We start from the raw sequence: 25702 nt of genomic DNA, 5'->3' as shown, positions 1-25702 counted from the left end.
TACAGTAACAGAACAGAACATGAGCCGTGGAGTAAGCGATTAGTCTGCGTTTTACCTGTGCTTCCATAGACATGATGTTTGAGTGGGAGAATGATGCCAGTGTATGTTTAAATCAGCTAACTGGCTGCGTTTAAGAGCTGTTTCAGCCTTTTTATGTAAAGTAACATTAGTCCCGTCCCAGTATAATTTTAAGATTTACAGCCCCCACTCCTTGAACGTCACACCTCGCCTCGGTGCGCTTTCAGCACGGCTTTTTCCGCCAGCCCCTGAACGCCGCGCCTTTCCCATCCTACGTGAATGCAGCATAGACTGTTGAGGTGATCCATGGCAACAGAGGAGCAGCAGCCGAGCGCGCGGCTGTCCCACACGCACACCTCCGGTCTCCACGCGCGGCCCGGGCGCCTTAACGGAATGCTCCGACGACGAGCCGCCGCCATCGGCCGCCGTTAGCAGCTCGAGCACCGCGTCCGACCGACCGACCGAGCCGGGTTACGGCTCGCCGCCCGACAGCGGCTCCGGCTCCGCGTGCGCGCTCGCGCCAGGTGCCTCCCGCCCCTCGGAGCTCCGGAGACGGACATGGTGGCGGTCGGTTCCCGGGCTGAGAATCTCACACTCGCTACCAACCGACGCCGAGCACCATGAGAGCAGCGTTCCACCGGCTCTGCGCTGAAATGTCCCCTATTTTTGGTTAAATTCCTGCCGTGTCTCGGGGAAAGTCCGACGCCGTCCCGGTCCGGCGGCCTCATCAGCGCCGTCCAGGTCCACATCACAGCCCGAATCTCTCCCGCGCGCGTGAAGCATCGTCGTGAAGATGGCGACGGGGTCGGGCTGGCAGCCGTACTACTGCCCCAGCGGCCAGGGGAAGTTCCCGCCCGCCTCGGCGTCCTTCCAGTCCGGCTTGGCCATGGAGTACACGCAGGACCTGCACCTGAAGATGAGCAAGAAGATCGCGCAGCTCACCAAGGTAGGCTGCTTCCCGGAGGCCCGCGTTCGGCGCCCGAGCGGGACGTCGCCCCGTGGGTTAGACCCGGTGCCTCCCGTGGACGCGCGCGCGCCGCGCACCAGACCCCGTCCGGGTTTTACACCATTTAGGCGGAATCACGGGTGGGAGATAAAATCCCAAAGAGTTCAATATAAAATAACTATTTTCTTGATTATTAGAATTTGCCTGTATTTCCGGCGCACATAGAACATCTGTATAACGTCGGGTTCGCTATTAAAATAATTAAAACTTTCGTCGGGTTCACTGATGGCTGCGCCCGTGTTTGACAGAAACTGGGAATGAACAGGTGAAATAATTCATGGAGTAAATCAACTAAATGCTACATCAGCTGCTGAAACGCTTTTAACGTGCGCTCGCGTCGGGGATGAGGATCGAAGCAGTGAGATGTTGACGGTTCGGGCCGAATCTGCGTTTCCAGCAGCGGGTATTGTGCGACCGGGAGCCGGTCGGTGTAATTGTTCAGCCCAGGATGCTGCATCCATCAGTAGCGGCGCCATTAACTACCACGTTAATCAGAACAGTCATTAAACTGGTAGCATGTAGCTGAATTCGCCCACATTAATGTTATTCTAGGGCCTTATGAATATTCAGGCTGTTTAATAAGAACTTTGATTGCTCTCATAAATAAGACCCATGTTTGCGTGTGGTGCAACAGCCCATTGAAACGGCCTGATTAACCCTTTACTCAATGCTTTTCTGTTTACAGAGTGTTTAATTCTAAGCCTTATAGCAGGTGCAGGATAATAGCTGTGCTTTGAATGTGTGGACTGTGGGAGCTCATTAACGGTGTTGTTGAACGTTGTTGAGCCTGCGTTGCATGTGTTGTGTACTCGCGCTGAGGGAACCTGGGCTCATTCAAAGGTTTTCCAGGTGTTTTCCCTGCGGATCGCTGCTTTCATCTCTCGCTCGCCCACGATGACAGGGTTCCTGCCTCTAACGCGTTCACTGGGGGTCAGAGCGCGTTTGCGGCTCCAGTGTGTCATTATCATCAAACCGCTCAGGTGGCTTTTTGGAGATGCCTCCTCGACGGGTTCGACGCCTCCGGTCGGTCGGATTTGCGGCCGACTCTGGCTCTCGTGTGTCTTTGTGCTCAGGAAGTGGAGCCCGGGGGAAAAGAAGCAGAATTCCGCAGCCTTTGGCGAGTTGTGTGTGTGCCAAGCCTTATTGCAGCGTCGGCCCTTCAAAGTCACATTGAAATGGAAAAAAGTCTTTTCACATTGTTCTCAGTCTGTATATGATAACATGCAGCACAGGACATTTTAGCAATGATTAATAGTGTTTCACCTTCTAGATTATTCTCTCACACACAGACACATTATACAACTAGCGTGCACAAATCTGATCATTTCAATGTCTAACGGTGTAAAAGTTTATTAAAAGATTCAAAAGTTTGACCGGGTCCACTTTACATGGAGCTGCTGGAAACTCACTTGATGCCACAAGTTACAGAAGAAAAAAACACAGCTCGGAAAATTGTTTACTGGAAAACAGGTGAAAAACATTAAAGAGAGCTTTTTTAGCAGCAGCCCTGAGTCTATGCATTATTAATGCACGGTTCATTTCTTTCAAGGGAATGGATTAACGTCACTGAAGTCTGGATGCTAATGCTTTTAAAAAGCCTGAGGGCTGTGTGTTCTGTAGGTTGTAATACCTAAAGCATTGAATGAAAGCGTTGCACCGCTGTCTGGTGAGGCTCATAATGTCACTCATTCCAGTCTGTGGGTGCACATCACAGATCAGTGGTCAGCAACAGATCGGAAGGAGACGACATTTACCACATGTTTGAATGCCTTAACGCTGCCGCTGTGCTTCTGCTCAGTCATCACCTGTTGTCAACGTCTCGGTTGTATTCGTTAGGCTGCAGCGGTAACCTTTAAAGGAGACGGGCAGTTCTGGCAAACTGTCAAGTGCTAAGTTAGTTCCAGTTTCACAATAATAAAAGCTAACAAGTAGTATTTCCTATTATCTTCCAACTGAAATCATGGCAAATGTTATTTTTCCATCAAATGTCAAGTCACATGACTGCACACAGTCCCACAGGCGGCAGATGTGAGTCTTGTATCTGCGCTGCATTGTTGTAGGACACCTCAGCACGGAGGCCGATAGCATTCGGGCCGAGCTCTGGACCGAGGGCTCCGCTGGGGATCAAATAGCAACGCAAAACCTCTGACTCGTCCTGGGCTGAAGGTCCAGAGTGACGTTTTTATCTGCTGCCTCCGCGCCCGACCGTGATTCCAGAGTGACTTCTCTTGTTGTATCGCGGTCTCCACGCCGGCCGGCCCCTCGATCTGCTCCCTTGTCTTCCTGAAGTGCAGTGCGGTGATGTGATGCGGGTTCCGTGCTCCCGCGGCCTCTTCGATGCAGACGTTGACCCTGTGGGCGAACCGTCTGCAGGGCTGTGATGAGAAGTCAATAAATCAGACATTGATTGCAATTCTCCCGTGACATTCAGCTCCTGTGGGTTTTTGATGCGAGACGTGTTTGCTGCCGCTGTTATTTAGAGGCTTCTTGCAGTAATTTTTAATCCCACAAAGCTGCTTTCGGGCCCTTTGTGTAGCCGAGGATCTGCACGGATTTTACTGTCACATTTTTTATTTATTTATGATTTCTTTTACCGAAAGCCATATTTTATAAGTTATACCCTCTGATCGTTGCACTGCTGCTGTCAAAGTGATGGCAAAGCAGGGGTTTGGCTGCTATGGCAACAATTTCTATATAAATTATAATTCAGGGCAGAGGCATGTACTGTAAAAAGTGGGTCGAGGATTTTTTCTTATAAAGGAATCGGCCTGATTTTATAGTGGTTCTACAGTGAAGTTTCTGATTGTTGTCAGAGCACTGAAAACAGAGGAACATCATTTTACATGGTGTAGGTGTATCCTTTATAACAAATGTATTACTTAGCCTAGGGTGTGCGCGTGTTTGTGTGTTTCATCAGCGATGCCTGACTGGCTTCAGTGTTGAAGTGAGTCAGAAATAGACCTCTGAGCTCCCCGTGTATTTCTGGACGAAGGGAGTGAAAAGGACAGAGATCTGAAATGCCGTAGTGCGTGTCCGTGGTTGCAAGCACAGGATCATGTTCCTCTTTTTTTCAGATGTCTTTATAGTAAAACGACCAACTGCAGAATCTGCTTCTGATCCGTAGTCATGCATTTAAAGTCAAAGGTGTGTCCAGTCACATGTCTACGATGAGAAAGAAAGTCGACTGCAAGACTTTCATCCATCCAAATGATCGATTATTTGTTTCTGCATTTGCTGTGTTGTGTCTTAATTATTCTTTTTGTCATGATTTATTACTTCATGTCATTGCTCATCCTCACGGTAATCTGTGTTCTGAGCTTCGTCCTCTGAGGTTAGTTTGATTTATGGGTCGCATATTGTGGTGAAGGGGTCTTTTCGGGCCAATACTGACTTTGAGGTAATGGTAGTTATTGGGTTGTCGAGTTGGGGTGGTCTTTGCACAAACAAGTCAGAAAACTGAATTCATAAGATTCATACTTTAAAAATAGATCCTGTATACATATTTACAAATAAATGCGCACTGACCTGCATATTCACCAACATGACTAAGAACAGTTACATATTCAGATATGAAAATGCATTTTCAAAACATTACGATGTCGGGCCACTTTCTCACTTTGCTGCTGATAACGTCTGAACTAGTTCACAGGCACATTATCCAGGTAACAAAGAAGCTGCAGCCGCCTGTTGCACTGGACAGACACCAGCTAAACCACAGTATTCACACCATCCATTTGTAAAGCCATTACTCCGCCAGTTGCATGATATTAAATGCAATGCATTGCATTAAAAGTCTAAAACCTGAAATCTGCGCTTCTGTGCCAGAATTAAACAGCCTTTCTACCCCATCAGTCTACAGATGACATGTATATATTTTCTCTTTCTGTAAAATAAATACATGTGATACAGTTATTACATGAGACGGTTGTAGGATTACAAGTATTTATTCATCTGTTTATTGTTATTGTGTGTTTCTCTGTCTCTGTTTGTCTGTTAAAGCATTCATTGGCTGAAAATCCTGTTCAAAAACACTTACAGTACATACTGTACAAATACACTGTCATCACTTGGCAATAACGTGTGTGTGTGTGTGTGTGTGTGTGTGTGTGTGTGTGTGTGTGTGTGTGTGTGTGTGTGTGTGTGTGTGTGTGTGTGTGTGTAATCCTAGGGTGGCAGTGCAGTGATCTGTGTAGCTCAGCCAGGGTTAGAGAGCAGATGGTCAAAGCTACATGACTCCAGACTTGGGAATAGAATAGAGCTGATGGGGATTTAAAGGTCTGCTACTGCTCATTAAAAAACAAACTTGCTGTTTATTTTGCGCTTTGGCTTTGTGTAAAGATTTTTACTTATTAATATTATACAGCAAAATGATTGATGTCCCTATCTATCAAGAAAGCTGTTAACAGTTTGGTCTGGTGTGTCTTTTTTTCATTTTCAACCCAGAGAATCTCAGGAGAATGAAAATAGAGTGTGTGTGTGTGTGTGTGTGTGTGTGTGTGTGTGTGTGTGTGTGTGTGTGTGTGTGTGTGTGTGTGTGTGTGTGTGTGTGTGTGTGTGTGTGTGTGTGTGTGTGTGTGTGTGTGTGTGTGTAGAGTGCAGCTTATTAACCTCAGCAGGATGCTCCTTCACTGATTGTCACATTTCTCTGTCAGATTTCATTAAGATACGCCCACGCACTCACACTTCCACGGACGCAAACAGAAGCAGGTGTGTTGGACTGAGGCACCGTCCAGTACAAATAAAGCTGTGCCTGTTGACACGCGCTCGCTTAGACAGTCACCGTTACAGTGGCTCATAGATGTGTGTGTTGGGTGGATGAGTCATTCTTAATGTTTGACCTTGACTGTTTCCTGTGGGACAGAACATAAAGCAGCGCCACGCTGTGTGTGCAGTAGATCTCATAATGTAACGAGGCAAATGTTCAGCTGTTCTTGTCAAAGGTCTCCCGAGAAGCTGGTTTGTTCTTAAACAGTGTTTATTTCATTGGATTTACTGGTATGAGCTGTCTGACCTGACAACGTGTGCCAGTGTTGCTTGACTCTGCTCATCAGACTGTAAAAGCTGCAGTGAAACCTGCCTCGCTGACTCACTGCATGCCTGTTAATGCTGTAGAATATCTGCAGTAAGGCTTTAATAATAATTAATAGGTACACGTGTCAGTTGAAGTCCCTGTTCTGTGTCTGTCCTGGAGGTGAAGCTGGACCGACCCAGCAGGTCAGAAAGGACGGCCTCCAACATGAGTTGCTTTTTCATCTTTGTTCCATGTCCAACAGTCAACCTTTTCATACATGTTGTAAGTTGAACATTTATTGTACAGTATATTGGATCTGACAATTATTTTTTTTTTCTGAAGGCTCTTTCCCACGTCTGCTCCTCCCCCTGTCACCACATTTTCCTCTGTCTCTTATCTCGCTGTGCGTTCATGACGGTCTGGCAGCGACGGAGGAATCTGTCTTAGTTCGCTGAGATTTTTTTCAAAGCTCAAGCAAAATGTGATGAGGGCAAATGGTGTTTCAGCACTTAAGAGCAGCCTGCGGTGTCTCAGCCATCACTGCTTTGTCACCATTTGCCTAAAAGTCGGATGTGGCGAGGGCCGTTTAACTGCGAAGGCTCTCAGGTGACGTAAGCGGCCTTCTGCTGTGCAGCCTGTGGCGAACAGCAGCTGTGCAGGAATGCAAATTGGAAAGCGTTTGTGTGAACTGCTGTGACCAGGAACCGATCGTCTTATTGAAAACTATTTTATACTAACTCTGTGCTCCCCATTATTTACCACTGAAGATCTGTGAACTGATTCTAAACTCCTCCTGTTTGAATTCTCTACACAGATTATTAACCTCATGTAGGTGTGATTATTAGTATTGTAAATTGATAAATTCAGAAACCACTACAGCCTAAAAGCCTCCACAGAGTCTAGACCTCCTATGTTGACACCAGCCCACACACCCAACTAGAAAAGATCCCTTTGGCAGACGTTTAGTCTGCTTCCACTTTCTATCCTTTTCTTCTATTCTTGAGTCTACAGCCACCAGGGACCTGTCTCTACTCACTGGTTTCTGTTCTCTGATGGGAGCGACAGGGACAGACAGTCCACCATGACAGTTAACCTTCCTTCAGCCATTCTAAACAGTATCATATGGGTTTGTAAGGCTCACAGCAGAGCAGCTACAGGCATGTGTTCCAGGCACACTTCCATTCAGAGTTGAAGCCTGGGATGATACATGACGCTACTTTTTTACATACATTTAAAAAGAGACCTGAGGACAGCAATTATTTAAATTTAACTAAAATAATTAGCATTATGCAGAAACACTGATCACAATTTCCTCCTGTTGCTACACTTTCTTTTCTTTTCATATGATGCACTCAGTAAGTCCCATTAAATACACTGAAACACAGGCAGGCAAGGTCATCTGCATAACATTACACTTTATGATGCATATTTAAAGGTGGTGCAAATGATTTATAATTTTATCCTTATCAAATTCAACTTGCACACCAGTAAATTGGATATTTGATGCTGAGTACCCCTTCAGTTCTATTTGCTGCTTCCTTGTTTCTCCTCTGTCACATTTTCTCAAGACGCTGCCCTTCTTGGCTCTCTCTGAAATTGGCAGGCCTGTTTGCTCCTCTCTCCTTAACGTCCTCTCTCCAATTCTCTGTTTATCTGTCTGTCCTTCCCTCTGGCTAAAGGACGGCCAAACAGCAGCAGGGCTCGCTATGACTTCACCCAACCCTTAGTCTGTCCTCCCATTAAGATAGCATGAAACTGATCCCTGGAGGATATTCAGATCATTATGACTTCAGACAGTGACATAACAATGCATCTAATACAATAATAACTTGTAAAGCGAACTGAGTGTGGTAGTTAGTTTAGTTTTGAATGGCTCTGGCAGTGAGCTAGTGAAAAACAGAAGCGGAAGAGTCATGTACCCTCTACTTAATATCCTGTTGCCATGGAGACATGGCTGTAGAAATCAGCAGATTGCGAAAAATATGTCTTTAAAAACAGAATAAAAACATTTTCAGTAGTGGTAATTAATAATTAATTCTAAAACATCAACATTTGAGCCATTTGTTTGACTTCAGTCAAACAAATGGCTGACAAATTTTTAAAGGATGTTTTCACAACCTTTTGGAAAACTGCAGGCAATTGCTTGAAATACTGAACGTCCACTCAGCTGTGCGTCAGCATTGCTTCTGTTAAACCAGTCAGCTTTGAGTTGAGGTTTATGTCCAATCAATAAGCTCATTCTCAACAAATGTCCACACTCCCTCTCTTTGCGTCTCTTGTGTCTTGGATTCATTTGTGCTCCTGCTTTAGCCTGGCTGTGTCTCAATGTCTCTGTTCACAAATTAATATTTGAATAATAACCGTTTATCTGTAAATGAATCGTTTTGTTTAGTAGTCAACTCTCTGCCAAAAGGAAGCTGTGTTGTAGAATGCAATCTTGTGTGTGTGTGTGTGTGTGTGTGTGTGTTTGTGTGTGTGTGTGTGTGTGTGTGTGTGTGTGTGTGTGTGTGTGTGTGTGTGTGTGTGTGTGTGTGTGTGTGTGTGTGTGTGTGTGTGTGTGTGTGTGTGCGTGCGTGCGTGTGTGTGTGTGTGTGTGTGTGTGTGTGTATCCAGCAGCAGGAAGTGTGTTGGTAAAACCCGATCAGAGCTTCAGCTGCAGCTGCCTGTGCCGTGCATTGATTATTTAGATTCTGATCAACTGAGTTTTGTTTTCTTTGCCTTCTCAGTTTAGAACTTTGGAGTGAGAGGTCGGCCTGACAGCGTGCGTGAGCGCATGTGTGTGAAGAACAATGTTGAACAGTGCTGCCATTGTCCTTAACAACAACAACGCTGAGGTTACAGGAAAACGGGTTCTTTACATCTGACATACGGCTTTAAAGCTGTTGGGCTCCAGCGTGGATTTGACAAAGATCAGATCTGAGCACAGGCTGTTGCACTGTGTGGGTGCTACTTGCGTTAATACTGCAAGCCTTTCAGTCAACACAATATGCTTTGTCTAAGACAGAGCTGATCTGCTGCTTGGAGCCTCTTGAGCACAGTGTTGAACTGTCTGCTTTACTCTGCGTCTCGCTGTCTACCTGTTGGTGTGACACTCATTCCAGTAAACGGACGCTGCACATGCACGGCCTCTCGCCCATAAGCCTCGTAGGAAGTGCAGCGTGCTTATGGAGCACTGACTTTATGGAGAACATCAACTGTGGAACCAGCATCAGCATCAGCGTCCTTACGGGCTGGACGTCTTCCTGGACTATTTATACTGATTCAATCCCATCGTGTCTAAACTACAACAAATGATGAGCTCACAGAGACGCACACACACACACACACACACCCACACATGAAACAGAGAGGCTGCAGGCTACAAGTGCTATAGACACTGATGCCACTGCTAATGAAATTCAGTGTGCTGTGACCTAGCGTGTGAGCAAAACAGAAAGGAAAAGATGAAGAGAGAGAGAGAGAGAGAGAGAGAGCACAAGCTCTGAGGTTCCCAGAGGAGCACGGTGTTGTGCTATTCTTAACACTGGCTCCATAATGATCCTCCCATTCATACATCACATCCTGTGATCCCCATGTTTGTAACAGGCTTCCCTGTGATAATTGCTGAAGCCAGCAGTTGTGAAGAACGACCCCCAGCCCTGGTCATGTCATCCACACCGTGACTCAACAGAAACCAATTGTACCTTTTAATGATTTTTGTGATCCTGTAGTTGATGTGTGGAGAAGAACAAGCAGAAGAGTGTAAATCAGACACAACCCCCCCCCCCCCCCCCCCCCCCCCCCCCCCCCCCCCCCAATTAAAAGAACGACACCTAATACATCATTAGTTGGCTCCGCCCATCTGTGCACACCACAGAGCACCAGCAACGGGGTCACAGTTCAGTTTGCTCTGTGCTCATGCTTTGTATTTTCCTTTATGCACCATGTGTGAAAACCTGAGCAGCAGGTGATGCCGCGCCTCCTCATTTCACACGCAGCCAAAGCCCCCAGACTGGAGGGCTGGATGCGATCAAGCTGGCGTTGCCACAAACAAACACGGTGTCTGTCTGTCTGTCTGTCTCCGCGTGGCGCTGGATACGTCTGAAAACTGCCATGTCGTGTTTAGCCCGTGGGCCGGGTCGGTGTCAGTCGGGGTGAGCGCGTGCAGCGAGGTGGACAGCTGGTGAGAGACGCCCGGCTGGACTCGCCTTCAGCCAGCGATGGTCAGAGACAGAAGGTGGAGGTGCCGCACCAGACGTCAGGTTCTGTCCGTTAAACGACCGTGGGGGGAGAAATTAGCATCCAAAGCTAGGATTTAAATGCATGCTGGACTAGTGGTGCTGCTGGGACGAGTGTGGCCTGTCTCTGTCTCTGTCTCTGCGTTGCAGAGGGTGCAGCTGACAGACGTTTACGTGTCATACGGTGGAGCGTGTGCAAAGGTTAAGCGCCCTGAGACCAGGCTCCAGCAGATGCCAGCAACCGGACATCCCTCTAAACTGGGACCACAGGAGCACATCCTGCTCATAAACCACTCACACCTGGAGCTTTTGGCACTGGACACAATGGGCTGGAAGCCTCACTCCAAAACGAAGAGGACGGACGGCTGTGCGACGTTAGCCGTGAAGAGAAGAGCAAGCTGAATGAGATCACATTATCACATCAGGCTGAGAGTGGATTAGAGAGCGAGAGATTGTAGCTCTGGGCCTGTGCTGCTGGTGACTCATCTGACCTGATTCGGAACAGCAGCGGCAACGGAGACAGAAAAACACAGGCAACCTGCAACCATATGTGGGATGTTATGCTTTCACATAGGATTTGCATTAGGAGTAATTAACATTTAATTCAGAATTCTGGTCAGAGAGAATGATCAATTCATTTAGTGCTGATGTTACTGGTCCGGCGCCAGTGATGGAGATCATGGCTGTTGGAGAATAGAAGGAGAATCAGCATACTGTGTTTTTATCAGCTTTTCCTGGTGGCAACTCTCTTTACTTTCTGAAGTTTTGCTCGTGTAAATGATGATGTTTGCTCTTTTGTTAGCATTGAGCAACAACCACTCCATCCAATCTCAGGCGGCGAAGGCCCGGAGGAGCCGCGCTACAAGCCCGTAATTATACGTTTCTAGTGATGCGCCGTTACCATGGAGTCTGCTGGGAGTCGGATGAGGCCTGTTCCTCATGGGTGCCTCAGATCTCACTGCACCAGCTCCAGCACACGTTACAGGCGCTTGTTACTACGACATCACATTATGTAAATAGAGCAGGATGTAGCTTCAAACAGACTACATATTAACTGTGACGTATAGAATGACATGTGTGGCCTCATGTCACCGTCGCGTGGGTGCAGAGGTCTCGTTGGGAACTGGAACCCAGCACGGGAAGTGGTCTGTTTGCTATTCAATGGCTTTGGAGACTGGATCAACCTGCTTAGACCAGTGCATCACAAAAGTGTGTTACCGTATTATAGCATTCATGCTCACGTGAGTGAGGCAGCGGCTGCGCATCGATGGCTGTGACTTGGTTTATGATCTACGTCACCACGTAGAGCAGATGAAGCTGCCGCAGACGTGAGCAGAGCAAACCAAGAGCACGTGGCCATATTTCTCCCTGTCCCGGCCCGGCCCGGCCCGGCAGACTGGCTGCTGTTACGCTTACTCTGAGATGGAGGATAGATGGAAACCGCTGATTCTGTGGTCCCTTAGACTGTACGTGCAACAATCAGTCAAGTAGCTTTATACAAACTCACAGCGGTGACACTGGGTTCATCTGGTTGTTCTTCAAAAATAAACTTCTGCCAAAATGATTGATGATGAAATGATGAAGGCACAAAATATTCGGAACTAACATACGTGTTGGAATACTGAATATCATCCCATAAGTACACAGCGCGTGGTGTTCTTTAGTCGTGTTCGGTCTCGACGTACGTCCAACCAGAAGCTGCTGTAAACGGACCGTTATGAAATGCAGCACAAGGACATGGCGGAAGAATGCAAAGGCTTTGGTGTGTGCCAGCGATGAGGGTTCTGTCCATTAATGGATCACAGAGAACTCTTCTATAGATCTGATCTGCTCTGCTGTATAGGAGATGCTTTCACTCATTTACTGGAGCGTTTTAAAGACAAAGCGCTGTTGTTTTCACCTTGAAGCCGTCTCGCGGTGACAGCTGCCTGCCTCAGATAGGCTCAAATGTGCTGCACAATTATTTTTAATCAGCGAGAGCCTTAATTGCGCCTAATCACTTCTATTATCTGCATCAAGTTGCGCAGCACCTGACCGCCAACCTGCCAGCCTCGCTTCCTTAACTCAATCACTGCTTTCAGCCGCTGCGTCATCAGCTGGGATGAAATTACAGGGTTTGTTTTAGGACCGCGTTCAGCCACTTTCCCCCCTGTCTTTTTCCTGTCGTCGGTTCATTAGTTCCACCTTCGCCCCCACTCTCTCTCCCGCTCTCCATCACCTTTTGTAACCTCCCTTTTTACAGAGGCAGCTGTGTCTAGTTACCATGGCAACGCTTGAGATAAGCCTTGCCAATCAGACTTGCGTGTTGTGTGTCCGCCGCGTGCATGTGAACAGCAGTTTTAATGTGTGAGCCCCTCCTCCGCCACCTTCTCTCCTCACCTGTCTGTGCAGGGTGTAATTACCGTCTGCCCACTCGCTTCTAAATATACTGCTGCCTTTAACAGGCACCTGTGGAAACTTTCGCCGCCGTATTTCTAGGAGAAAGTAACATTGGGCGGACTTCGCGTCCTCTCAGCCCGCTGCCGCGGCCGCTCAGGCTTCCTCCACGTTTTCTGACGGGCTGCTTCGGGGTGTTCACACCACCTGACTTCTAATGGGATGAATGGGACCAGCGGCCGCTCTCCAGCGCTGAGCTCAACATTGCTGCCGCTCACTCCATATTGGCTGGACTCACGTTTGATTGACGGGCAGATTAATGTTTTTGAATTTGTCCTGTCTTTGCAGAACATACATTCTGAATCATTACGTATTCTCACACGAATAAAGACTGTCTGTGCAGCTTCAGTATTAACATCACATTATGAATGCATGTAAGATCTTTGCCGTCCTGTATTTAACTCGCCCAACAAAAAAGCATTTGTGATTATTTTCTTTATAATTACGGCTTTGCCCGCCTTAGTTCTTCTCACAGTTTTGCAGATATTGCATCTTACCCTGCTCAGTAAAATGCGCCCATGCGCGTCCTCTCTGTGCTGCTGTGGCTCCAGTCCCAGATGTAAACACACACTGAGAGGAGGATCTGCATCCACACACCCACAATGGTTGTTGATCCGAATCTGCTGTGTGCGGCGCCGCTCTCACCTTCCATCTGACATCATCTCTTCCTCTTCCAGAGTGAGGATGGTCACCGCTGGACTCATTTTCACCTCTGTCCACATTCACAGTGAACACATCCAATTAAAAGCGAGTCTTCTGAGGGTGGATCGAGTGCACGTTGCTGCTCCTCTTAATGAATTGTTTTTATGACCTTTATAAATAGTGTCTTATTTGTTTTGTTTACGACGATGAATTGTGTTTTTTGTTCAGTGTGCGTTCCTTCTATTTGTGTTCTGCTCGTTCTACATTTATTGTATGTTCGTCCCTCGAAGATAAAAACCTGTTAATAACAAGATAAGAAGCAAACTGATAAATGATCTAATTTACATACTGCCCTGAAGACTAAGCGACCATGGTTAAAGACTTGCCTTTTTCATTTGTACTATAATACACACAGTTGCGTCAGAATGTGGGTGCGTGGTGGGGAGGAGAAAAGCTGCACTCGGCTGCGCTCTGGGGGAAAGATAATGCCTTCTCATCAGTTTTATCTGGGCTCAGTCGTGGCACCCGCCGTCTGTTATCTGCCGGCCTGGAGAGGAGGTGGGACGGAGCCCGGGAAACTGAATTCACCCTGTGATTAAGCCGTGATTGTGTTGTTGTTTGTTCTAGTTCACGCGTAAAGTCCCGTGAACGCCGGTTGTTTGGCTTGAAGACAGTCAGTTTCTGCTTTTCATCTTTCATCTGTCTGTGTCCCTCTGCTTCAAAGACAAACAGCAGAGGGAACATCATTAGCGTGTGAACATGTACACATCTGCCTTTTTCTTACGTTATCCGCCGTCTGAATGGATCAGTCACACATTCACAGCCGTGTTCTGCCTCTGGACTGGACTTTATGGGCCACCGTGCTGTGATTAGCAGAAAAAACATGCACACATGTCTCTTGATAAATTAATAAATTCAAAATATAATAATCAATTGTTTTCTGAGCTGTGGGGAAAGAAATAGCCGCTGTAGTGAGGGCCATCACTCAGTAATTACTCTGACTGCTGCTGGATGAGAACCCAAAGAGAACACCTTGCCTCAAGCTGTATTTCCAGATCCTTTATTCAGACCGGCTAATTGGACGTCCCTAAAGTTCAAGGAAGCCTGCTAGTGCGTCACGGGGTTGAGAGGATGTTGGTATTGTTGATGTGCGGCGCTGACAGCCTCCCAGGTCTGCCTCAGTCTTTACAGCTGCTTTTCTTGTGCATTTTAATGTGCACAATACATAAAAGGCACCTCTCTGGCGTTCAGTAGACGCGTGTGGTAGCGCATTTACGCATTCACACTGTACCACATCAGGATTCATCCTAACTTGAATCTCTTTGCTCTGGTTGGTCTAGATTTCCGCAGTAGCTTCTTCAGGCTACTCTTTACATTTTACAAGAAAAGCAGAGACAAAAAGCCATTGTTCAAAACTTTCCAAGCAGTCTGGACGCAAACGCATTCAGTAGTGATGTAAAATGGGAAATGCTAAAATGAAGCTACTTCTTCTTTTGAGCTTAATATTTCTCAAATGAGGAAAATGCCCTAGTTGTGACATTATAGTACTTTTCACAGACAAAAAGCAAAGTTTTGCAGGAGACTGTGGGGAGTAAGTGACTCGCTGGTGAACATAAAGTGAACTTGTGAACAGATTGATGCCTGGTTCTCGTCACTCAAGAAGCACACGCTCAGCTGCTGCGTGGTGGGGGGGCCGCGGGGAACACATGAAAGGCCCACTGACGGGCCAAAAGGGAGTGGGGCTAACTGAGCGTGTGGGCGTGGGCAGGAGCATCACCGACGGAGCCAGAAACTGAGCAGAAACTGAAACAAGACGTCTCTACAGGTTTTGTTTTCGCCTCCACTCCTCCTCACAAAGCAAGAAAATGGCCTCCTTCCCGTCCCGACGAGCTGAGCTGATGCCCGCTGGGACGGGGGGGGGCTTCCGTGTTGTTGTCTCCCGCCTCCTGAAGAGAATTGGTCAGGTTAACGAGTGTGTCTGATTCATCCATAGTTGGAGCTGGTTGTTGGGGCTTTACTCCTCCCCATTAGCGCTCCCAGTGCTTCACGCTGGCTTCCTGGAGCCTAATCACTGTGATTGTGTTTCATAGCTGGTGACCGGTTCGCAGCGTGGCCGGTAGCTTTAATGTATCATTGAGTCCCCAGCAGCACTGCTGACAGGGAGGACGTTTTGCGCTGTCATGGCAAAAGTGACTGTAACCACTGAAGAGCGGGAGTCGCACACTGAGCCAACTGAGCCAGCGGGACATCCAGGTCACGGCGTATTTGGACTGGGACCCGGTCCAACGCTCACCTGTCTGCTTAGAATCAACATTTCAGCTATTAAATTTGGCATCTACAACTGGATGTGCTGCCAAACACCAGAGCAGCTGTCTGACAACGTGCCTCTCCAAGGGTCTTCAGTCACACAGAGATGGTCTGCATGGCTCATGTTTTCTCCTCCCTTCTGTTTAGCATAGAATCGAGGCCAGTGATTCATGAAATGAGATGTGTGCAGCCAGCGCTTTGACTGACCTCTGGTTGATCAACTATCTGAAGCACTACACTCTGTAAATAAGGCAATTTCTGCTGTATTGATCCTGCCTGTGCACCCTCTTTATATTCATATTTGTATTCTGTGACTCCAGTACCTCCATGCTGCTCTTCTGGCTCCATCCTCCCCAGTGAGAGGCAGAGCAGCATATGTCAGCACATTAGTGAGAATAAAACCCAAAACGCCCAATCTTACACACCTCTCAGCCATAAGACTCAGTAGAAACGTGTGCTTTAAATAGCCTTGAAGTATTTTCATCCCTTTGTCCTTGTTGAAGGGTAGTTTTGAAAAAAAAATCACAGAGGAATAAAAGCGTATTTATGCCAGCTTGTGAGTAATGAGGAGACAGCTCAGTGTCCCATGTAAAACGGATGCCTTGCTGAGCAGAGACAAAGAGAAGCGCAGCGTATTTAGAGGCCTGGCACATCTTCAATCAAGATAATAAATGCTTTGTCCTTTTTCAATTTGTAGTTTGGCTGTGGTGCCTATTGTACTATACTTTAGCAGCCCTACAGTAGATTAGATTATTACGTTAGGACTATTTTATCACACCAGTGAACATACTGTGCTGTTGTGCGGCGTTGTTGTTAATGGAGCTGACAGAATTAGCTCGTTTGTCTGGTTTCATGAGACAAACCCCAGTCATTTTGCTTTTAAACGTTATTTTTGTGACGCCATTCATTAGACCGCGCACACGTGTGCATTGCTACTCTGAGATGTGCTGTAACTGTTGATATTTAGCCTCTGCTACGCTACACAGCCTCGTGGCAACAGCATGTGATTGCACAGAGACCAGTGAGACCCTCCATCTGCTTTCTGCAGCTCGGATTCTGATAGAAAATCCATTTGAGATGCTCAGCCAGCTTTGGCCTAATCCACAAAATATGAAGGTGCTGCAGTGTCCAAGTAGCACATCAATGCATAATTTCACTGTGTGAATTGAGGAGCTTTGAAATGATGATGCGGTGGCTCATGTAGGCCTACGAGAGACTTGCTCACCTCCTGAAACTCAGATCTTCATCAAACGTTCTGTGGTGCTCCACATCTGCACATCTCATTGCGCAGTGTAAGCCAGCAGGTCTGAAGGTAAGACTGGCTGCTGAGCTGGCATTTGGCAGAATGACTGCAGCCACTTACAGAATATGAGGTCCAAGGGTGATGGGATAAAGGTCTGTGGGTGATGATGCGACTCCTGATTTGCAGGGAGGTCAAAGGGGAGAGCCATACAATAGTTAATGCAGGCGGTAACTACTTTGAATGAGGATGGAGGCGGCAGGGGATGGGACACAGTTCATCTGATTGTTATTGACGTGGGGGTGGAATGATGATGAGCTGTTGAGGAGGACACCCACACTCCTGATCTGAGGGGAGGGGAGACGGAAGAGGTGTCGATTGTGAATGAAAACGTCAACGAGTTATGAAACGTCGTGACGTTCTGCATTGTCTCTTGTATTTGGAAAAATGGAAGTGAGATTAAAGTTTATTTTGCCTGTATTCATCGCAGACGCTCTCGGCCTGTGGGCTTCCAGACGCGTTTAAATGCAATGCGAAACATGCCCCACTGCAGCTTTGTGATTTCAACGACAGCAAATCCCGTTAGACGTGAGTTTTAAATGTGGTTATTATAGCGCATTATGTGCTGCCGTTATTCCCCTATGACACTCAGGAATAAAGGACCTGAGCTAATATCGGTGCATCTATGTCACCGCCACAGACACTCCAACCAACACATTGTGGCAGGAATGTGAACACTTGCTCTAAAGCGCTGTGTTGTCCTTTGAACTCTTTAAACCTCTGTGCGGCCTTGAAAACACACATTTCGGCAGTCGGTCACTCTGCCTTTGTGAGGGATTTAAGCTGCCTCTCTGCTCCTTCTGTCCAGAACCCTGGTGCTGTCTGTAATTCACTCACACACATCTTTTTCTGTGCAGCTCACACACACACACACACACACACACACACACACACACACACACACACACACACACACACACACACGCACGCACACGTTCCCCAAGTAATCAGATCAGCATGTTTTCCACAGAGCCTGTTGGTGACAGCAGGGAGGGATGGATGGATGGGGGGGATAAATGATAAACTCTCTCCTCTTATTTAATCCCCTGTTCCCAGTTGTCCCATTCTGCTTCTCTCTCGCAGGCAGGGGCTGAATTAGAGGAGAAATCTCTCAGAATATAGCTAGCAGTTGAAACCAGACGTGTAAATTCATGCAGTGGTTAGCGTTTGCATTGATCTCCATATCCAGCGCATTAATCAGACCAGAGCTTCCTGCTGTGTAGCTGCATACAGCAGCTTTGTCAGCTCCCGATTCCTCTAAAGGCTTTTGCTGCTAATAAAATAAGCACATTTTCTTAACCCACTGGTATCCAGTATACCCACACCCATACTGTGGATGAACACATTCTCCACAATGAGAGCAGCCTGTTGTCTTTCACATGTAATTACACTCATCAGTCCACTTTGATGGTTCCTAATAAAGCACCAGGTAGCAGCGAGCCAGCTGATCAGTCAGAGAAAAGACCAAATAATCGAGCGGGAAATAAATCTGGGAATATTATGTTCAACATGTTCTGGCTGCAGGTCACGGGTTCAGTGGCTGTGATGCTCCTGCATCAGGCCACTGCTTTATGTTTTTAGTTTTAAGTGCTGTGATGCTACTTTCACAGGATGAAATCTGAGCTAAACTACATAAAGCCCATTGATTTCCAGCTACTGTAAAAGTCAACTAAATCTTTAGGGAAATTAATAAAGGAAGTGAGTAAGCAAACAAGAGCTTGAGCGCTTCAGTCCACCTTAAACAACCTTGGAGAGAGATCATCACAGGGAGAACCTGTGGAAAAGATGAAAGTAGACAGAGGATAGAGTTTAGTCCTTGTGATCATTACCACACACACACACAAACACACACACACACACACACACAGGAGCTGACTTTGTCTCTAAGACTCTGCTGGACATCCTACATTCCCTTTACTCCAGATGCTTTACTGCATGTTTAATCTATTTCTGCTCTCTCGCAGCAGCCAAGGGCTCTGAGACCTCTCTCCTGCCCGTTGCTCCACCGTCGCTCCACCTCTTCCTCTCATGTCCTCTCTTCTGGTCTCTCTTTTCTTTCCTCGCTGTCCCTCATCTATTAAGGAAATGTACTTGGGAAGATTGTATTTTATGGTGTTCACCTCTGTATCTGATGATAGTGCACTATTAATCCACTAATATTTTGGATTGGTGAAGAGCTGAAAGGGCTGTTTGAGGGGTGAGACCTGGTTCACTGAGTTTGAACAACAATCAAAGACTAATGTTTGGGAAAGACAGAAGGAAAAATATAATGCACTCAGAAGATATCGTAATGACTCCAGATGGTGCTTATTCAATCTGAGGCGTCTCCACTGCTTAGATTATATAACACTGTAACACAATACACAACACATATAATACAGTGATTTGTCTTGCATAAAATGAGGGCGTCATTACTGCATATGAGCCTTCGAACAAGTAGATTTACTTTTAGAAGAACACAGTTGTTTGTGCTCGACGTTCTCTCCTGGATGTGTGTTATTTATCGGTTTGAATCAGTTTGAATCTATATGCATGAGGGACACAGGTGCATGTTTATTACAGCAGAACTTACTTCTCTTACTGCGAGATGATCATTCAGCCGCGCTTGACTGCAAGTCGAGCAATTGCACAAAGAATGTGAAAACGGATCCTTTCTCCTGTTGTTCCTGACTTTAAGGCCTGCTGCTGCATAAATGACCTTCTGCCTGCAGGACACGAAGCAGGAAGACGACGAGGCCGCGGGTGAATACGCTGGATGTGCAATGGGTTTACTTTGTATTATATTAAGTATGAAACTGTGTGACACTAAGGTACTTATTCGATCTAAAGCTTTCCCCAAACCTGCATCTATTGTTCTTTTTAGGCTACTGGTCAACTTCTAGCGAGCAAGTCCCAGCTTTGTTTTTGAGTCTAGAGTTAAAGTTATGACGCTGTGTTTGTGCTCTAGCACCAAAAGCGCTGATCCAGCGATCCCAGATTATGCTCTTAATTAAGAAAGCCTTGGTTGGGCCACCTCATCTCAGCTGTATCAACGCTTACACCACTGCTGCCACACAAGCTCCTATAATTATCTGCTGGATTAAGGTGCACCTTACAGTTTAGCAGATCACAGCTAGGCATTATAATTAAAGTAATTAGGCCTCCTATCGTTTTCTCTGCTTCGTTAAATTCACTCCCACCAAATGCATAATACCGAGGTGGTGGAGAGGCGGTGCACTGAATGGTGACGTAGCCCAGTCTGGAGCTTAGAACACAACCAGCAACGGCTTTAATTTAATATATTTTACCAGCTGCTGTCAAATCGCCTTCATCAGGATTTAACAAATGACACGGTGAAATGACAAGAGCCGTTCATGGACAGTGGAGTTCAAGTCGCGACCGCAAACTCTGCATAGCGGCCACGCTGTTAATATTTTAGGACATTTTGCACAGCAAACGCTACCAACTGGATGTAAACCTCTGTGGTTGCGCAGCTATTTCTGTCCTTTAGTTTCTCAGGTCGAAATACCTCTTGGTTTCAGTGAGATTAGTAATTACAGCGTATTCAGACAAAATGAAACCGAAACGATTTTTAATTGCAGCTTTAAACTCCACAGATTTAAACTCCAACACACACAATGGTAAATTAACAGTGGTTAATTGGAGAATAACTGACTTTGGTACCGTCCTCTATTTAATTACCCAACGTCCTATATGTCAAAAAGTAAACTTCATTCTGTAAAGTCAACAGCATAGCGTTAGAATCTTACTCACACAACTAGAAATTACCTTTCCAATTAGACAATGATTAAAAGGTAATGAGTGTAAGAAGAAAGGATAATGAGACACTAATGCATCTCACTGCAGCTCTGGAGGCCCGTGCCTCGTCATAGCGCTCTGCTAAGTCCTATTTAAAACACAAGGATCAGACGTGATGTCAGAAAACAACGAGGAAACATGCCTTCTATACTGTTTTACTACCAAACTTAGGATGTTTAGATCAGATTGTGTTTTTATAAACTAACTAGCACAACAGTGCTGAGCATTTTTTAGCTTTGTTCAGCAGTAATAATGAAGTGAATTGTTTGCTGAACCGTTGTTGCACTAAGCTGACTACCCAGCGCCACAGTCCTGCTCTGAAAGGGTCCTGCCAGCAAAATGACACATCAGTGCTTGTTGCAGCAATTAAATGCTGCAGCTCCCCGCTGCCCTTCTTCCACACAGTTAACGATTCTATCCCCAAGCGTGCACAAATCAATACTGTGCTACCAAAAGACAGCTGTTGCTGTGTTTGAGGCCCTGCTTCTGAAATGGCTCAGGTCTGAGAAGTTTAACTTGCAGAAATTACAGTGAGGGGCTCTTTTCATCTGTGCTCTCGGTTTGTACTGTTACAAAAACTGACTTGATTTTAAACAATACTGTAAAGTATCGACTGCAGGAATGTGGCGTAGTGTTTGGCATTTTTGTGATATTTTTCACTTTCTAGTCTTGGGAAGCAAACTTTAAAGAATAGATTGCCATTTTAGAACATATCGTATGCGTGGCTGTGTTCTGGTGAAGAGTTTGATGAGAAGATCAATACCTCCCCCAGATCTGTTTATTTATTAAAAGGCTACACCTACTGAGCCTGCCTCAGTCTGGGCAGGAACATAATCCACCATCCAGGAAAGCCTGTTATAGTTTTATAATCCACCATCCAGGAAAGCCTGTTATAGTTTTTTATAGTTTGCAGACTTTACTTTTACTTGGGTAATAATGGTTTAAAAGGAACAAAAAACCTCTATATTGACATATGAGGCTCCAGCCACTCGTCTAATGGGACTGCCTCTTCATCACATACTGTAGCTTTTCCGTTATGTGCCCCCGCCCTCCACACTCCTGAGACGAATCTCCTGTCACAGGGTGGATAATGACCCCCGGGGAGCGTGGGGGCAGGTAAATGGCATCGCCATGATCATCAAAGGCTCATCGGAGGATGTGATTCGAGGGCCTTGTGCCGCGTGTGTCTGTGGATGTGTGTGTTTTCAGGCCTTATTCCATTCTTTGACTTTGGTTTCACAAACCCGTTTGATCTTTTTTTATTGCCAGTGACATCAGTCCACGGGGGCAAAGTATGGCACTTCAATCATTTGTGTTGCCTTTAGCGTAGGATGTGAACAATGTTTGCTTTGGTCTGCGGGTTAGATCATGCTCTTTGCTTTGTTCGCTTTCATCCTCCCAATACAAAGGTCTTAGCAGTACTGTGCCTTACATCTAGAATAGTTTTTTACTGTTCTGGTGGGTTTCTATTATTTATAGTCAGAAATAGTGAATCTTGGATTATAGAAAAGTCTTTGGTAGCACTGGATATCTCAAGTCAGTCATAATCTCTTTATATACATAATTGCCTCTGCTTTGACCCCGTTCTATTCCTTATAATGTATTCTGAACTAAAGTAGTAAATCAAACTGTGAATGTACCATAAACACAGATGCAGCAAAATATTATACCGTGTAAAAATATTGGTTTTACTTCTTGAGGGAAATGAGCGATGAGTAGGAGACGTTTGCAGAAAGACAAACTTCTAATGAAAGCGCTCATAAGCAGGTTAGAAATCAGCAGTAAAGCAGAAATGTGAGGGATTTAGAGAAGTGAGGATGACTGTGCATGCCTTGCTTTCATCACACAGCAGAGTCTTCTTTATTTTATTGCCCAGTTAAAAAGTTATGACTTGCCCTCGTGTCAGACGACCACTCACTGTTATTGTTGAAAAGCTCTGCCAGACTTTGTTTCTGTGATTCACCTTTAATCGGTGGGAGATTATGTGGTCGTTATGAAGGACTCAACAGGTTCAGGTGAGGTAGAACTGCTTTTCCCTTTGCTAGCAAGCAGAAAACTAAAAAACAAAGTGAAATAAAATCAATTAAGTATTGAGATGGAAAAACCAAAGCCACTATGTTCTACTATACATTTACATGTAGCTTTTCCAGTGTTTGACAGCAGCTGTTGTAGCCGGGGCTCAGCTGCAGCAGCTCTGTGACTTTCTCAATGTGACTTTCTCCCATCTGACAGAAGAAATTAGTAGCATTTTGCTGTCACTCTATCGATCTGCCTGGACTTCTGTAATTCATGCACACTTTTCCAAGGACATCAAGCCATCAGTCAGAAAGTGGAAGGATTGCTGCTACCAAGCTCATATTGTCTTATACTCACACACCTAAATTAATATTATTCATTATCATATAATGAAATGTACTCAAAGAATGATGTTAGGAGTTTTATAAAATGTTGTCAGTATTTTGGTGATAAAGCTACTTTTTTATCTGTTTTAAATATAACACAACACAACAGTCCTGACATCAGACACATGAGGTCAAATGAGACAGCTACTGTTCTGACTGACAGTTCAAAGGTTTGATGTAGACGATGTGGGCACCTGCAGGATTCAGTCCTACGGCACAACGTCTTTAAGACTGTGCAGTCTGGGATTTTAGATAAGTGCTTTAATTATTGTAAGTATTCACACTATTCAGGTGGATACAACCTTTTCAGACAGATGTTGATGACTGGAGACACATTACACATGGTGTGTGTGTGTGTGTGTGTGTGTGTGTGTGTGTGTGTGTGTGTGTGTGTGCGTGTGTGCGTGTGTGCGTGCGTGTGCGCGCGCGTGTGCGTGTGTGTGTGTTTAATTAAACACTTTGTGCTGTGTGTGGTGTCTGTGTGTGCGTTAGCAGACCCTACAGCTTTCTAATTAGTGTGTTTCATCTGCAGAAGTGTGCTGATAACTCGCAGGATGTAATGGGAGATTTTAGCTCCTCTAACTGTTACGTCTGCTCCATTCACTTCCTAAGCTGATGAGAGACTGAGTCAGCTGAATAATTTAGACATTTGGAGAAAAAGAGTTTTATTTTGGAGCAAAATGACTTTTCCCCGCTCACGGTTTGATCTCTGCTACCTCGTTACTCATTTGGGAACAGGGAAAATCAGCATCAGGCACAGACGTCGGAGGCCAATAATGTAAACTTTTTGTAGCGCTGACATGATTTAACTTCAGGGAGCTGAGCTGCTGCTTCTATATTAAGACTTGTAATATTGCAGGATGGTGAACGTTGCTCTGTCACTACAGAACGAGCCTCGTAGCATTATCACTGTGGTGTCAGTGTCTCATAGACAGCCAACAATAGAACTGCAGCAAACAGCAAATAGTAAGGTGTGACATGACATTGTTTCACAGAAAGCTTTGGCTGTGCTCCCTTTACTAATCTCCCCGAGTCTTTAGCATCATCGCACAGTTCAGCACGCTGAATTATTGACTTGCTTTCTCAAAGAGGAAACACAGCTTTGTTTCTCTGGGTTTTTCGTGTGGACATGTAAAATCCATTTCCTTCTCTTTCTCCTTGTGTGAGCAGGGAATCACGGTACTGTCAGATTATGGCTCTCTGCATGGCTGCATGTATTTTTGGGATGGATTTAAAGGTCAATCTCATGCACAACAGTTTGCATGTGATATTTTTATTCCCAGCAATACATGATTTCTAATTTATGACTGTAAGGCATCACTGATGATTCTGAGTTAATACTAGAAGCATCAAAGCACCGACTAGAAGCTTTACACAGAATAAGGCTGAGCCATATACAGGACCAGTACTTATAGCATTACAAACATTACGACATCACAGTAATCTACATTTTTCTACTGGCTTCTCTTTTTCATTACATTTGATTTGTAGGCTGATTAAAGAAAAAAAGTAATAAATAATACATGTTGCATGTTTTTATAGCATATCTAAACATTGCCAGCAGCCACAGTAATATTAAAACAGAAAACTGCAGTGAAATTCAATGAAAATCCATTAATATGCCTGAAAATAAATAATGCTCTTACAACAAGCCGGTCCATGTAAAATCCAGTATAGAGATTTTATGTTCTTAACTTTGTTTGGTGTCAGATGAAAAAGCTTATTGACCGACTGCAGCTCTATTCTTACAATATCGATATCAGCTTCTTTTATCTTTAATCCTTTTCTCATTTACCTTCATGTTTTCTTATGTTATCCTCACGTCTTCACGGCTCAGAGAGGTGTATTCGGTCTCTTGCCAGTGTTAATGCTGCAGTAATGTAGCTGTTGTAGCAGTCTCACAGCTTTTACTGTATGTTCTCCCTGTTGCAGGTTATCTATGCACTGAACACAAAAAACGACGAACACGAGGCCGCCATCGCCACTCTGAAGGAAGCCCACGAAGAGGAGGTGCAGCAGATCCTGTCTGAGACCAGAGAGAAGATACTGCAGGTCTGTTATCGATTACTAGGAATCTGTTATCTACACATTTAAAATCTAAGCTTTCTACATGAAGGAAAGGTGTCGCAGACGTTTATTCTCTGCAGGTGTAAAAATCCAAAGAGGACCAATAATTTAAGAGATGATTTAAACAGATGAAAAGACTCTTTGGTCACTGAGAGCCAGAATAAGGAAGTAACGCTATATATGTTCAACTAAACATTGTATGTACTGTAGCTGCACAATGTCACATGGCTCCTGAGGTCGCATTCACTGAAATCTCATCAACATTTAATCAAATGAATCTGAATTATTTAGTTTTATATGTCATGACTCCTTGTGTGAATGATTTTTCCCCCAGTTACACAGCAGTGAACATATTTAAGGAGACATTTACATCATAAAATACGTCTCCTGTCTGGTGTATTATTGGTTTTTAATGGACTATAAAGGGTCGAACAAAATGAACCTCAAGCACTTAAAGCCACCAAGGACACATTATTTTTTAATATTTTATATTTTTCA

At 45.4% G+C, this 25702-nt stretch overlaps 1 protein-coding gene across 3 annotated transcripts in view; it reads left to right on the top strand.

Annotated features, from left to right (window-relative positions):
* The first annotated feature begins 307 nt into the window (after positions 1–307).
* Positions 308–25702, top strand: part of fam184ab (family with sequence similarity 184 member Ab) — a 62363-nt gene continuing 36968 nt past the window's right edge. For all 3 annotated transcript variants that reach the window (XM_055506628.1, XM_029140630.3, XM_029140629.3), the window contains exons 1-2: positions 308–964; positions 25070–25189. In XM_055506628.1, coding sequence (XP_055362603.1) covers positions 812–964; positions 25070–25189 — 273 coding nt within the window. In that variant the 5' untranslated portion in view covers positions 308–811. The remainder of the gene's footprint in view (positions 965–25069; positions 25190–25702) is intronic.

The sequence above is a fragment of the Betta splendens genome, chromosome 24 (assembly GCF_900634795.4).
Source record: "Betta splendens chromosome 24, fBetSpl5.4, whole genome shotgun sequence".
NCBI lineage: Eukaryota > Metazoa > Chordata > Actinopteri > Anabantiformes > Osphronemidae > Betta > Betta splendens.
Note: the sequence above shows the minus strand (reverse complement) of the source record. Positions and strands in the feature narration are given on the sequence as shown.